At 43.1% G+C, this 14,487-nt stretch overlaps 5 protein-coding genes across 5 annotated transcripts; 3 read left to right on the forward strand and 2 right to left on the reverse strand.

Annotated features, from left to right (window-relative positions):
• Window positions 1–437: 437 nt before the first annotated feature.
• EAF01_003881 (uncharacterized protein) lies at window positions 438–995 on the forward strand (the record flags this gene model as incomplete). Its single annotated transcript, XM_038912135.1, has 2 exons — window positions 438–840; window positions 889–995. 2 exons carry the CDS (start codon window positions 438–440, stop codon window positions 993–995), a joined length of 510 nt encoding a protein of 169 aa, XP_038771819.1.
• Window positions 996–1,700: 705 nt separating this feature from the next.
• On the forward strand, window positions 1,701–5,567 carry EAF01_003882 (uncharacterized protein). The gene is made up of 2 exons (XM_038912136.1): window positions 1,701–4,856; window positions 4,907–5,567. Exons 1-2 carry the CDS (start codon window positions 1,886–1,888, stop codon window positions 5,254–5,256), a joined length of 3,321 nt encoding a protein of 1,106 aa, XP_038771820.1. The 5' UTR covers window positions 1,701–1,885; the 3' UTR covers window positions 5,257–5,567.
• Window positions 5,568–6,578: 1,011 nt separating this feature from the next.
• Window positions 6,579–6,842, forward strand: EAF01_003883 (uncharacterized protein; the record flags this gene model as incomplete). The annotated part of the gene is made up of 1 exon (XM_038912137.1): window positions 6,579–6,842. One exon carries the CDS (start codon window positions 6,579–6,581, stop codon window positions 6,840–6,842), a length of 264 nt encoding a protein of 87 aa, XP_038771821.1.
• Window positions 6,843–8,157: 1,315 nt separating this feature from the next.
• Window positions 8,158–10,051, reverse strand: EAF01_003884 (uncharacterized protein; the record flags this gene model as incomplete). Its single annotated transcript, XM_038912138.1, has 5 exons — window positions 8,158–8,631; window positions 8,763–9,364; window positions 9,396–9,496; window positions 9,550–9,867; window positions 9,954–10,051. 5 exons carry the CDS (start codon window positions 10,049–10,051, stop codon window positions 8,158–8,160), a joined length of 1,593 nt encoding a protein of 530 aa, XP_038771822.1.
• Window positions 10,052–12,776: 2,725 nt separating this feature from the next.
• Window positions 12,777–13,637, reverse strand: EAF01_003885 (uncharacterized protein; the record flags this gene model as incomplete). The annotated part of the gene is made up of 1 exon (XM_038912139.1): window positions 12,777–13,637. One exon carries the CDS (start codon window positions 13,635–13,637, stop codon window positions 12,777–12,779), a length of 861 nt encoding a protein of 286 aa, XP_038771823.1.
• Between the last annotated feature and the right edge of the window lie 850 nt (window positions 13,638–14,487).

The raw sequence follows: 14,487 nt of genomic DNA on the forward strand, positions 1-14,487 counted from the left end.
TCTTGTTTTGCAACCATCTCAACAATTGAACCATAAAAAGCTGCACAGATCTTAGACAGTGCACAGACATGGTTTGTATTCGTTCCGGGTATCTTCGAACAAATTTGTTTGTAGAGAGTGAAGAGCTTGCTCGCATTCACCATAAGTTGATTATGTGATCTTGAATCTTCTTACATCTTTGCCTTGACTTAGACGAATTTGTTTATAGGAATTTCCAGAGGCATCATCGAAATTCATCTCTTAGCTATCACAACTTGTTCGTTGTGATGAAGCAGGCCGTACCTACTGAGATTAACAAGTAGATCAGTGTCTCAAGCTTCTTTCAAAATTATCTGCTTTCATTCTCACCAACGAATTTCTTTACACCTAGTCACAGCTCTAGGATCCACAGCTTTTCTATTGTTCGTGTTCAAAGTTTGCATCCCATCACAGAAAATATGATCGACTCAAGATTATGCGAAGAATTCGAGAAGATGGATGCTCCACAGCTCCGAAATCTTCTCAAGCTGGTCTGCGACAACAAAGGCTTTACTTTGAAGCACCGTCATGGAAAGCTTTTTATCAAGCCAGAAAAGGTATTCTTCTGGGTCGATGGCTTTCACGACGGTAAGCCTAGACTTATTGACTTTGGGGACTGCGATAACTACAAGGAAGGAGAAAAGGATGTTGGAATCGAATTTGTCGACGCGCCGATCAAGTCCAAGTACGAAATTCATGAATTGGTCAAAGCCAACCAGAGAAAACATCCGGGCAAAAGCCCCACGATGTTTAAATGCGAGAACTGTCATAATTACTTCTGTATCAACAACAACCCGTCCAATGACTGCCTATGGCATCCAGGTATATTCCAATTTTCTCGTCCCATGACTATCTTGCTAACAACCTCAGGCCAAAGAACAACGGATCTTGACGATGTCATATGGGAAGATCATGATCCGAATAAAGACGGAGCAATTGAATCTCTTGTTGATCATCCGGACTTCGAGGATCGTTAGATTTGGTCTTGCTGTTCACAATTCGGGAGCGACTGGGGTTGCAAAATGACGAGACACAAGGTGTTGGAGGAAGTCAAAGAGCCCAGAAACATATTCGAAACCACTTCCGAAGACTCGTTAATCGACTACAAGAATTTTGAAGGTTCCGACTCAGCCGATGCATCCGGGGACATGGAAAATGTTGAGAAACCGGCGGCGAAGAGGGCCAGATATGATTGCAATAGTGTGGACACGAAACAGAAGAGTATACAATGGTGATAAATTGAGCATATGAGTACTATTTGGATTGAGAATCGTCAATGGTTTATATCGGAAGAGGAGCTTGAGGAAATTGGGAGCATTCAGAGGACAAGACCTCGAGGGTGCATAAGTGGAGAAACGAGTTCATTTTGGAGGGACAAGGTAAGGTTATCGTAGTGGATGGCCGTTGAGCTAAGACAGCCTTTGCAAATGAAAGCAACGTCGACGACGATATACTCAGGTACTGATTGAATTCGAGCGTTCGTATCAAAATTTTATGAAATTGTTGCCAAATCAATCCCAATGTACGTGAAGTGGTGGTGCATTGCCTTTCATCTTTTGAAGTTCACGTGACTGACAGATGGAATGATGGGTTACGTAAGCTTGGTGAAGTATGCTTGCTATGACCAAATGAGGGGGCAGCAAACAATTCGAAATACAAACAATGACATGTTCACTGAGAATGATTCATTAAGTTGATACGGTCACATTAAATTGATGAATTATTTGATTCACCTGTATTGCTTTCCATACCTGCTGTCTTTCACCATGTTGAGATACGAGATAAAGGAAATTTATTTCTGAAAGCTCTCACAAACAAACAAAAGCACGAACTTTGCTGCCCTATCCAAGAATTTCACACAGCGGTCATGTCGGATGTCAATATGGAAGAAGGTCGCAATGACGATTCATTCTCACTTGCTCAGCTTGGTATTAAACAAAGAATCGAGCAGGCAAAACTTAGAGCAGCTGAACGAAGAGCTCGTGAAGCTGCTGCAAGACGCGTGGAACAAGCTCCTATAACACCATCCCGGTCATCATTTCCCGCATCGCCCTCCATTACAAATTCTTTACCATCTACTTCCGATCATGCATCAACAGCAAACCTTCTTCTTCGATCACCAACTACAAATCATGAACGCGTCGAGCGGGCTAAAACACTCGAGGCACTATCAAAGAAGATCGATGGGGCGGGGAACTTTAAGCTTCAGGAACTGATCATGATTATGATATTGCAATGTCCAGGAGCAAAATATGTGGCGGAATCTTTTTTCGTGTCGGACGGCGTGGAGAGCGACAACGGAGAAGACGGCGAAAAGGAAAGAGATGATACGGCGCAATTGGAGGACGCAGAAGTGCAAAACTCCAATCACGTGATACACACTCGCGACCATCGCACAAGTATTGCCTTGAATGTGGACCAAAATCGAGGGGATAGTTTAGAAACTCAAGCAAGCTCTGGATCCCCAGCGACTATAGTGCCAAATCAGCAGGTCGGTGAAGCAAATGCCAGGCAAGAATCTGATCCACCACGTTTACATCCGAATCTTTCTCCAGAGGACGCCTCGATATTGCACAATAGCGAGGCAGCCTATCAACCAAGTATCCTGGAATTGAGAAGTCGCTCTGATTCTGTAGACTCACAAGGCTTAGTTGACAGGCAACTTCTACCCATTCTCAATAGTAATTCACAGAAAACCCCTAGAGCGATCGATGACGTAGGATTGGAAACAACCTCGACAAACACAACTACGGAAGCGGTTCACACTCCAAATTGTGTAATCTCAAAAGAAATTGTGTCCGGCACAGATATTTCGAAAGCCCTCGACACTCTTCTCAGTAGCGTTGCCAAGTCACGTGGAATAACCGCTAATAACAATTCTGCAAGCGCGACTCCCCAATTCACGATTCCCGGAGCAATGGGGTCTGTTACGACTTCGGTAACGAATGATAGACCACAAGATGACATACTTCAATTGGCCAATGGAATTTCAGTTAGATACCTTGCTTTAGCTCGTGCTTCTGGTGTCGCCAATTTTCCTTACGATCAACTTGCAAGTATAAGAGCTGGATCTCCACGCAATGTATCCACTCAAGAGTTTTCGTTTGAAGCGTTTAATAGCCTTGTTGACAATTTTCGGAGAAATATTGAATCAACGCATGAAGGTCATGCGAATAATGAGGTCCTGGGAAAAATGAGGAGTAAAGCAGTCCGGGAAGGTTTCAGTGATGATAGTGATCTGGGCAGTCCTATCCCTATCGATATAAATGGTCAGGAGCTGGAGAGAAATTCAGTTCGTGTAGATAGCGTTGATCCGGATGTTGACGAAACCATGGCCATGGCAAAGTCAACGGATAGTGAAGAAGAAGATGATGAATATGGTTTCCTAGACAACATGCCAAGTAGTCATTACAACTGTGATAGTTGTCGAAAACCAATCGTGTTGCCCGAAGGCTCAATTATTAGTTTGATGAGCCTAGCACCCACCACATGTCTGCACTGCAAGACCCGGAAAGCTGCGGGGATCACACGCAGAAGACTGGGGGCTGGATCTCGATCAAGAATTGTTGCAGAATCTCCCATTCACGAATTAAGCAACCGGCTTTCACTTGACCGAGAAGATCAACCCGTGACAGATACTTCGTTTCATTCTTCGAAACCTGTTGCCGAGACATCAGCGCCACTCCCTGAGGCTCGCTCGGAACCGCTCCCAGTATCCCTCCCAGAACCATTATCAGAACCACTACGAGAATTACTACCAGACCAATTACCGGAGCCATTACCGGAACTACTATCAGAATCACCACGAGAACCACTTGTAGAGAATATTGAGCACCTTTCGCATTCGATAGAAATTGAAGACAGCGATTCTGGTGAGACGCCTCGGGACTCTGGGTCAGGCGATGCAGGCAATGTAAAACAGGAGTATCATAGAGGTACTTTGACCGTTGAGCTTCCGAGATGGCCCAGTTCTGCAAGCCAATGTCGTCCCGCGAATCAATTTTCAGCTAACAGCCAAATATCTCCGAGAGGTATGAAGCACAAGGTTGAGTACATAGAAGGTGAAGCTATCTATTCCTCTCCCATCGGTCCGAAACGACGCCGCGGCAGACCTTTAAAGGATTACCATGCGATCGTTTTAGACTCTTCGCCGGCAAACTCTTCTCAAGCTTCGACACCGACATCACGCCGAAGTTCACAAGTAGGTCTGAGTGGCAAGAAACGAGGCCGTCCATTTGGAAGTAAAAACAGTGTCAAACCAGAAGCAATAGATCACAATCAACCAACGAATGATACAGGAATAGCCAGACCAACGGGCCAGCGTCAATCTGCCAGGAAAACTCGGGAAATTCTACGCAATATATTTAGCGAGGAACTAGATTTCATGAAAGATGCGACATCCCTGTCTGGAGTACCAGCACAGATTCAGATTAATACTCGTTCGGCTGCTGGTTCTACAGTCTCGGACTTGCAGGCAACACCTGACCGTGTTATCCCAACTAATAGAAGGGCTCGGCGAGATTTTGATCCCGACTACATGCCAACATGGGAATTAGAAAATCGAAGCGGCACTATATCGAATGACAATTCAACCTTGTCTTCCATTGGTGGTGCAGTATCGAATATCAGCAACGAGAGCGGTACAATCGACAACACCTTGATCGAAGCTTTGGTGGAAAATTCAAGGGAACGTGGGACTCATAACCCTCTGAGGAGAAGCTCCGAGTATGGAACTGACTCCATACCATCTTCTCATCGGTTAAATATGAGTGTCAGGAGACAGGATGGAGAATTTCCCGTCGCTCAGAGCTCGATTTCGGACCAAGAGCAATCTCGTTGTGAGTGCCCCCAGCTATCTTCACCGGAACCCATTCTAACAATCAATTAGCCCTGCCACCTGTGCACCCAAGCGGCTTGTCATGTATGGAGAGTTTACAACCTGGGAGAGGAAATTTAGCAGGAAGAACACCGCCTGGGGAGCCACTGACTGATAGCTCGTTATCTAGCACATTGCCTGTAGGCACGTTGCCCTGGAATACCTTCAATCAAAACCCCGATCTGACTGCATTACCTGCCTCTTCGCCAACTGTCCAAAGTCTGCAAGAACGTACTCCAAAGGTTTGCTGCGGAAATCGGAGTTGCAGATTTAATAGTAGATGCGAAAAGAAACCCAATCGTAGGGAGAGGAAGAAGCAGAGAAGACTCAATGAACTTCTTAGCCAGGAACGACAGTGGTAAAATGGAAGTCACACGAAGAGATTTTGCACATAGCATAGGAAAGGTACATATTCTCAAGGAGGAAAATGGAGGAGGAGCATAGAAGGTCGTGAGTGAATGGAGAGTTAAAAATCTACAGGAATTTGATCAAAGGACTGAATGGATGAGATTTATATTGTAAAGCGTTCTCTATATCCCTTCTGATGAGCTCTAATTTATAGAAACAATCTCATGGGAAATCACGGTCGCGGAGTTGATACGCAGAGGTAATGCCACATACGTTATATTTGTTCTCTATATTGTCAAGGACTTCTGCACATACACAAATTGTATAGCATGTTGACGTTTATCCGGAGATATATCTACTCGTGGATGAATTTAAATAATACAGAATACAAACCAATTTCATGTGTACAATACCGGTACTATCAAGGTAATCTAGACTTCGAAGCATGACATGTTTATAATGTGCTATCGCATAGCTAGCTTTCGACTGAGAACTGTAGAAAAATAGATGAAGAGGCTCAATATACTTAAAATGCTATCTAGCATCATGTGAAGAAAACAATTGATCGTGAGATGGAAATGCATGTGGGCTTTTATACTTGAGGGTCTCTAACTAATGATGTCGGTGGCAATGATTTTATTCACAAAACGTGATTTGATCTAAAATACATGACTTGGGGTTCTATACTTTTCCATCTCGCGGGATGCTAATTCGTAGAGTTTGATTGAGATTAAAAGAAAGAAGATTGATGAATCTAGATAGGAGAGAGGAGACCGGGAAGGGAGTCGGGAGGAGGGGAAAAACGAGAGGAGAGGGCAGGAAACGCGAGGGAGACAATGTTATTGCATGATTTTGTCAATCACTTGCCCCTTTTTGATACTTAGCCCTTCATTGAAGAATTCATCGACGTTCTGGGATGTAGAAACAAACAGTATGATATATTGTATGAATATACGGGACATGACAATCGAGTAGGTATACGAGGAGCGCAACGAGAAACCCTATAACCTGTGTGTTTGATGTTGACCTGAGGATCGTGTTTAGTACCACGCCTGAAACGAGAAATGGGAATCTGGTCTGGAGATAATGACACGGTTTTGGCTACCGGCTACTTCATACTCTTATGTCAGAGATGGTAAAATCAATTTCTTATTCACACACCGTAATGGAATTTGTTTGTTTCCAAACTCTTTAAAATTGGTGAATATCTATCAAAAGGCCACTTGTTCAATTCTAGTTTCCTGATCTATCAACCTCCCGAAACATAAATAGATCACTCTTTTCATTTAGTTCCAAAACAAAGTCAAAGATCGAACCATCATTTCCATCCAACATCATGGACACCAACGTAGCATATCCCGAAATCAACCCAGAGTCCCAAAGAATCATCGAAGATCTCGCTGCAGGCATGAGAGAAGACGAAGGCTTTGCCGAATACACGAATGATCGAGAGACAGAATTACAAATATACATCGAGGAGCGCCGAGCGCATCTCAAGATTTTCATAGAGGAGCGTCAACTATATCGACAGATGTATCTAGAGGAGCGCCAAGCAGTCTCGAGAAGGAACGCAAGGAGGGCCGGTTCAATCAATTCATGACTCACGTTGTCACCGTATTGTTGGTTGCTTTGTTCATGTACAATGTGTACAAGTACTGCGTCTGATGTACGTAATTCTCCACTCCTAAGTTGTTAAATTCTTACCAATGTGTGTATTTGAACAGATAATGGAGTTTTGATTAACGCTTTTGCTCCTGTCGATTAACGTCTATTCGATGGAGGAGAAAATCTACCTCTTCTACACACAGATCCTCAACATCGATCAAATAAGCAATGCACAATCTTTGGGCAATTTCGAATGGATGATTTGAAGAGCAATAAAGGGGTGATGAAGTAAACAGGTTGTGGAGTCGCATTGAGAGTGATGGCCGGAGGCAAGATACGAATAATCACAAAGACACTCTTTCTATCTCGAATATGAGGAAACTTCACTCATTCCGTCTGTGATCAAGATCATGATATGCAATAATGATAAATTTGACTTTAATAACCCATAACGGATGAAAATTCGACGCTTTATGAATATCTCGGAGTCTGAGAACGTGCATACCTGTATTGTCGGGAATGATAAACACCCGTAGGAAAATGCCGATTCTGCATCACTCTCGAACAATATGCTCTTTCCAGTAAAAAATGGGAGACTTGTACAGTCTAAGCTCTTTCCAAACACTACTGTCGCCTGAACTTGCTACAGATTCTACAATATAACCTAACAAACTGACAACAACATGAGCCGAATAACATATACTGTCAAAATATCCGAACGCGATTTTGATTGGACTACGTAAGTTTTCATCAGCAAGTCTTTTGTTTCTCCGAATGAAAGATGAATTAACCAAACAGCCTTAACTCACTTGTTCCAGTCTACAACTTCCAACACTTCCGAATCTGTAAGATCGTGATGAAGTGTAGCTTCATTACTGAGTATCAGGAATCTTCTTCATTATATGACCACAAAATCAAATACCCACATCAAATATACGGATTAACATATGAGAGAAGAGCTTGACCTAATTTCATTGGCATAGCTTTTTCAGGAGAAATTCGGTAAAGTTTCAATATAGTATGCTCTATGAAGTTCTTCCATTTCTGTATACAGCACTCCATCAAGACTTTGATGGCTATACGGCTACTTACCTCCACAGATTTAATCTCACGCCTCATGGTCTCATCCCAGCTCTTCTAACCATAGCGTGCATCGCATGATAAACTTCAAGGCCAGAGTCCCCACAACGCAAAAGTGTAGGTATCCGTACAAAAGCCCTGCAACTTCACGTATTCACTGAACATTCATAGAAGTATACACGAACTCGAACCCGATATTCAACTCCAGGCCCGTCTCAACGCCCATCAGTTTAAAGATGCTCTCCGCTCACCACCCATTCTATTTCTTCCTTCCTCCCTTTTCCATTGTCAGTAAACAACTTTCTCTGCTTGGCAACGCTACTACCACTACCACTCCTGCTCCCACTGGGATTCTCAGAACTTGTATTTCTACCCTCCCCATCTAATGCACTTACTCCCCCGAATTCCTCATCATCCCTTTCTAAACTGCTTGGTCCCTCGATCGCCCCATGACCTCTCTCAAAGATCTTATCAACATCTTCTAATTCCAAACCTTTGGTCTCGGGAAAATAGAGATATATGACTGGAATCCAGCACGCATTTAGTACCCCAAATACTATGTAGGTCTTGTAACCTATCTTGTTTAAGGCGATTGGTGTAATTTGAACGATCGTGTAATTGAAAATCCAGTTACATGCTGTGGAGACCGAGGAACCGCGTTGGCGAAGACGGAGAGGGAGGATTTCAGAAGGATAGACCCAGACCTAGGAGTGAAGGACGATGAAGGTTAGTATTGGCAAAAAATCAGTGGAGTGGTTAGGATTTCGTTCGTGAATGCGGTACAGAAGCTGGCGAGTTTTTTCGTGGAGTAATCAGATATGTGAATACTACTCACTGTCGCTTGAAATCCAATAGTGAAAGCCCCTTCAAAAACAAACAACATCACTGCAGCACCAATGCCACAACCTTTTGCAATCGATGTATTATTTTGCACATTGTAGATCAATGCGGTTTGCACAATCATTACAATTGACATGACTGAAATCATTGACAAGAGTAGAGGGCGCCTCCCAATTCGATCAATAAGTAACCAAGGGATAAAACTCGCGGCAAAGAACCAAGTTTGGAGAAACCCCGACATAAGCGCACTGAGATGATCTGTAAATCCTAGGGAAGTTGAGAAAAGTGTATTGGAGTAATATATCAATGCGTTTATACCGCCTAATTGTTGAAAAGATTGAATGGCGCATGCAATTAAGAATCGACGTTGTGATTGGATTGCATCGTTTTTGAACAGGTCGCTCCAAGAGCCTGTTCCTAGCGATTTTTCAAATTCGCAAGTCCGGACAATGTCTAGGTGTAAAGATTCGATTTGCTCCTCTGTCATGTGATATGAATGTAATCGAGCGAGAACAATCAACGATTCATCCGTTTTCTCGTGCGCAGCTAGCCATCGAGGAGATTCAGGAACTATGGCGAGCAAACCAAGCATTGGTACTAAGAACATACATTGGAGAATCGTCGGTACTCTCTAGGAAAACGAGGCAGTGTACGATTGCGTGAAGCCGTAATCGATCCAATAGGCCAAGAAGATCCCAAAGTTCAGAGTCGATAATTGCATGCAGACATCTGTGATATAGTCAGTATACTGGTTCTTCTGCGGCTCACGAGTGTTCTTACACAATCCTCTTGTTGCTTTGGGACTGAACTCTGCTTGAAAAACAGGGACAGTACTATTTATAAATCCCATTCCTACTCCAGAAACCACTCGTGCTACGATTATTTGAGCTCTCGTGTATGCTGATGCTTGCAATAATGCCCCAATTATCATGATCACTACTCCTATTCCAATTGATTTCTTCCTTCCAATGTCATCTCCAAACACAGATGTAGCCACACTCCCTAAGAAACACCCCACCTCATAGATAGCGACGATCAGGCCAAAGATGGCGGGGTCAGGATTGTTGAAAGTATCTTTGAACCCTGTTGCATTAACGAGTCTGCCATGAATTGTTAGTTGCAGGCAGTTCAATGGCAGTGTTTAAAATCAAAGAGATGCATTGAAACTGTATGGAATAAGGTTTACCCTCCCATCAAACCATTATCATATCCTATGAGCAGAAATCCAAGACATGTTAGTGATGTCGCAGCCGTAAAGAGCGCTCGACCTTCGAGGTCTGGCATTGCGGCGAGAATTGAATTAATTAGGAATTGCCGAGAAGAATTCTGAATAAAAGGTATTCAAGCAATTCGTTTGTAGCAATCGACGGATAAGCAAAGAGTCTGGAGGCATCTGAACGCCGTTTCAGAGCGCAATGAAGTCGTAAGAAAGCCTCTAAGAGACTTTATGATTTTGCTTTATATATATCTCATGTAATACTATTGGGTGCCGTGGCGTCTGTTGCTGAATGATGAAGATGAGAAGCTTGGGTATCTTTGTCTTGTAGTAAATATAAGATATCTAGCCTAAATTGATAAGAAAGGAAACACGAAACCCGTCATCGTAGATTGAATGAAATCCGGGGAAATGGTGAACTAATGAAGAACTGGGAAAGGGACATTTCGGCAATTGAGACTAAAGTGGGGTAGGTGCGTGTGACTGAGGGGTAAACCAGGAAAGAAGAGACCCTAGCAATTCCGTAAGTGGGACATGTTTGCTCGGCATGTAGCTCATCAAAATGTCAATTGAGATTCAAAATGAATCAATGTTTGGATCTTTGAATTTCTCAATGGTATAATATAAAGTGTTGAATCAATAACTGATAATCATACTGTGTTTGAAAAGATACTTTATTGAGACTTTGTGATTCTTGATGTCGATTCTGATGTGCCGAGCTTATTAGTTGTGTGCCTAGCATAGTAGCTCCTCGCCTAAACTTTTTTTAAGGTTTCGGCTTGAGACAGTTAGACCTCAATAGTGCATTATAAACTTTTTTGGATTACGATAATCCATTGATAAACTCAACAGAGAAAAGCGCAGAATGGAATATTCATTTGTTCGCCGATTCATCGTAAGATCTTACTATGCTGGTGCAAATACTTCCGAGTTTTGGGTACATGTTCGCAACTCAGAATTCGAAATCAGCAGGCGAGAGGTGACAACTTTCGACTTATAGCCTGTAGAAATCAATCATCGGTGCCCATTAGGGTCAGCTTATGTACCAACCGGCCCCTGGAAGTTTTGAAGCAGGTACGACATAAAGTTATGCAGACATTCATCTCCGGACCCGGCACAAAATCAGAGGGGTCTCGGGCCATTATCATTGGGATTAGCATCAACTCCAGCACCGGTCCAGGTATCTCCTAAGAACGGGGTCCAAAGAATGTAATCGATGTCAAAAATCCAAAGTTCTCTAGGCGTGGCCATTCTTCAACCAGGAGACTGAAATAACACCGTTGTCAAATATGGCTCCAACATCATATCCTCTCATCAACACCATCAATACCGCAGCAAGTAATACCTCTCTGCTACCATTGATATCAGAAATTTATCCATCGGTACAGAGCCCCACCGTGTGGTAGATTTGTCAAGCGGAGGATCATGGCTCAAATATGACAGCAAGATTTGCAACAATAAATAAAAGGCATTAATGACAATACTTACACACCAGTGATAGCAAATATACCAAATCGCCAAACGGTTGTGAGAGAGTCTATCTATTGATAGGGACAACGAGATGAAAGTATCTTACATAATATACCCTACCATACCAAGAGATTCTACAATGCTTCATGCATATGGAGTATTTCGATGAATATTGAGTTTGATTGCGATTATGAACGCGTATAACCGTGCTAATTGTGACTGGTAATCTTACGCGGCCTGAAAATGGCACACATGCGAGACGAATTTTGCTGCAGACATCACTCGAGGGAAGGAAGGAGGCTGAAAAATGGTGAGATGATCAGAGGAGGAAGGAGAAGAGAATAGAGATGTGGATAGCAACTTCCAGATTTACATCACCTTTTCGCCAGCTGCTTTACTGGTCAGCTCAGCTTTCTGAATATGTCTTATTATACTCAAAGATTTCAAACAACAGTTCTATGCAGCAGGAGTTCTCTAAATGGGAATACAAATAAAGCACAGTATGCACAGAAACAAAATATGGCCAAATATGAAAGCAATTTAGAGTAAAACTTCATGAAATAGGGTATCTAAATTAAACAATCTTCGCCATCATCCCCACATCACAAGAGGAAACAAATAATAGTAACCACCAGCAGATATACAGCACACTCTCTCTATCCAATTTTTCCGCTTTAATTCCATTTAGTAACCAAACACAACATGTGGAGTTCTGCTCTCCTCTCTGTATTGAACCAGGCAGTAAGCCAAGTAGTGTTTCTATGCCAGTCGCACAGGTATATTACTCGTCTGCCCGTTATTGTATTGAAGATTTGGACACACCAGAGGACGACAAAGATTGCAGAACGATGGATTAAATATCGTCAGCTAGGAGAAAACGACAATGACGTAGACAACAGGCGGAGACAGGACGGGCGGACGAAAGACCAGCAGGCGATAGACAGCAGAAAACGAAAATAGTTGATAGTGAGAGTTGCAGATGACGAAAACGCGACAAAGATAGAGAGAATTTGGGAATGCAACTGGGCGGTAGTGAGAAGACGAGAGAGGAATGCAGGCGGAAAGGAAAAGGGAGATTGAGTTATCGTAGGAGAAAAGAGGCGTCGAGCTCAAGATCGGTTTCAAGGACTTTTGCCCAATTCTAACCAGAAAACCAATCAGTCGTTGCTTTTAAGCATCTCCTGCTCGCTCTTTGCGCGCCATCTCCGTTCTCTATTTCCATTGCTTGTGACTATTCGAGACACAAATAATTAGATTCTTTCAATATATTGTAAAATCAACAAAGCTTCAATACAAAACGGCCAATCGACAACAAGTGGTAACTTACTTTGGATGGAACGAGCACTTCCCCCCCGAGCTTTGATAAGCACAGCTCATGCAAACTCCTCCCAATGGTTGTCTGACACTACCAGGCTGAGGTGGGACCACAACACATTCAGAGAACAGTCCATTACCAGATTTGCAGTAGCTGCAAGGCTCAGGGACTACTTCACCCACTAAGTATCCGGCAGTTGCATCCCAGTAGTCGGGGCGCGAGCGATAGAACTCTTTGTGTGATTTCCGTAGAGAGAGCTGCCTGCGAAGAGGCATGGCCCTCAGAAGGTCAAGTTGTTTGCGGTGTGGAACATCAGGAGGAAGGGTTTCTGTTCTTGCTTCTTTGGTTAAGCGTGCCATGATGGCAGCGCGGATGGGGTCTGGTTTCTCTTCGAAATTAGTATCGACAAGAGCGGCGCCTTCGGCTGGACGCTTGGCTACAGTAGAAAAATGACTTCTGGAAGGAGCTGGAACTGGAGCTTGTGATTGCGCCGACACTTCCTTTGAGCTGCCGAGATCCATGGAATCATCACTATCATCACTATGATCGCTATCATCACTACCGTCATAGTCGGCTTGACCGAGAGAAGTTGGTTGACGTGGTGCAGGAGAAGGATAATAAGCAGCGCTATGAGAAAGATTGTCCTGGCATGGATGCAACAATTGAGATGAATGAGGAGCATTGATGTGAACTGATCTTAATTCCCGATCAGCTGCTGCCAGTCGCGCATTTATGACATCTAATGGCCCTTCAGGATATTTATAGTCGCACCAGTGTTTGTAGATCGAAAAACCATAGTATTCGTGTAAAGCGTTTGTTGGAGGGGATGAGGCATCGGGAACAGAGGCCTCGTCTCCGTTGTAAGACATTTCTATTTTCGATGGAAATAACGTGGAGAAAATATGATTGAATCCTTTGTATTTGAAAGTAACTGGCGAAAGAGATTGATCTTTGAAATTTGAAGTTGTGTTGTTGAAAAGTGTAAAGGATCAAAAAGAGACAACGCTTTTGCTTTGTGGTGATAATTTAGGAGACTAATGGTCACCACGCCGATGTCTATTGTTTTGTTGATAATGAATCGACCAACCATATGAGGAAAATTAAATACTTCACTCAGCAACAGAAACTACGCATCGACGATAAATTTTTCTTCGGCAAAAATTTGCCAGCTTGAGATATCACCCATGTGTAAACTTCTCTTCCAACGCCATCAATCGCTACGAGCTTGGTGAGTATTCTTTGCTCTCGAAACTCTTCAATCCCCCCTTTGTCATTCTGGAAAGGTACCTTTGGGGAATATCTTCTGGCACATTCAAATCTGAGCTTCTCAAAGCCTTCACCATGTCCACCTACCTAGGCACATAACGAAATTCCTTCGAAATTCACTCAAAGAGCAACAGAAACGAAGTGCACAACTCCACCATCGCAATCATCTTTGCGGTAACTCAATGCTATCACTATAGCCTCCTCAACCTACTCTGCAGTCTTTCAATATCTTTCGATGATCGTAGAGGCGATTTAAGCTATAATAACCTGCACTGGTTCCTCGAAAGGGATTAAAAATGATAGTTGGGTGAAACAATATTGCAAAGAAAGTTGGAACAAGGGAATTTCAGCCTGTCAATCCTTCAGTCCTTCGAAGTTCCACAACCCCACGGTATATCTAAGCTTTTCTGGATACATCACTTTTATCTAGACGAATGATCAGTCTAACTGGCT

Source organism: Botrytis porri (assembly GCF_014898465.1).
Source record: "Botrytis porri strain MUCL 3234 chromosome Unknown BPOR_005, whole genome shotgun sequence".
In the NCBI taxonomy this organism is placed as follows: Eukaryota; Fungi; Ascomycota; class Leotiomycetes; order Helotiales; family Sclerotiniaceae; genus Botrytis; species Botrytis porri.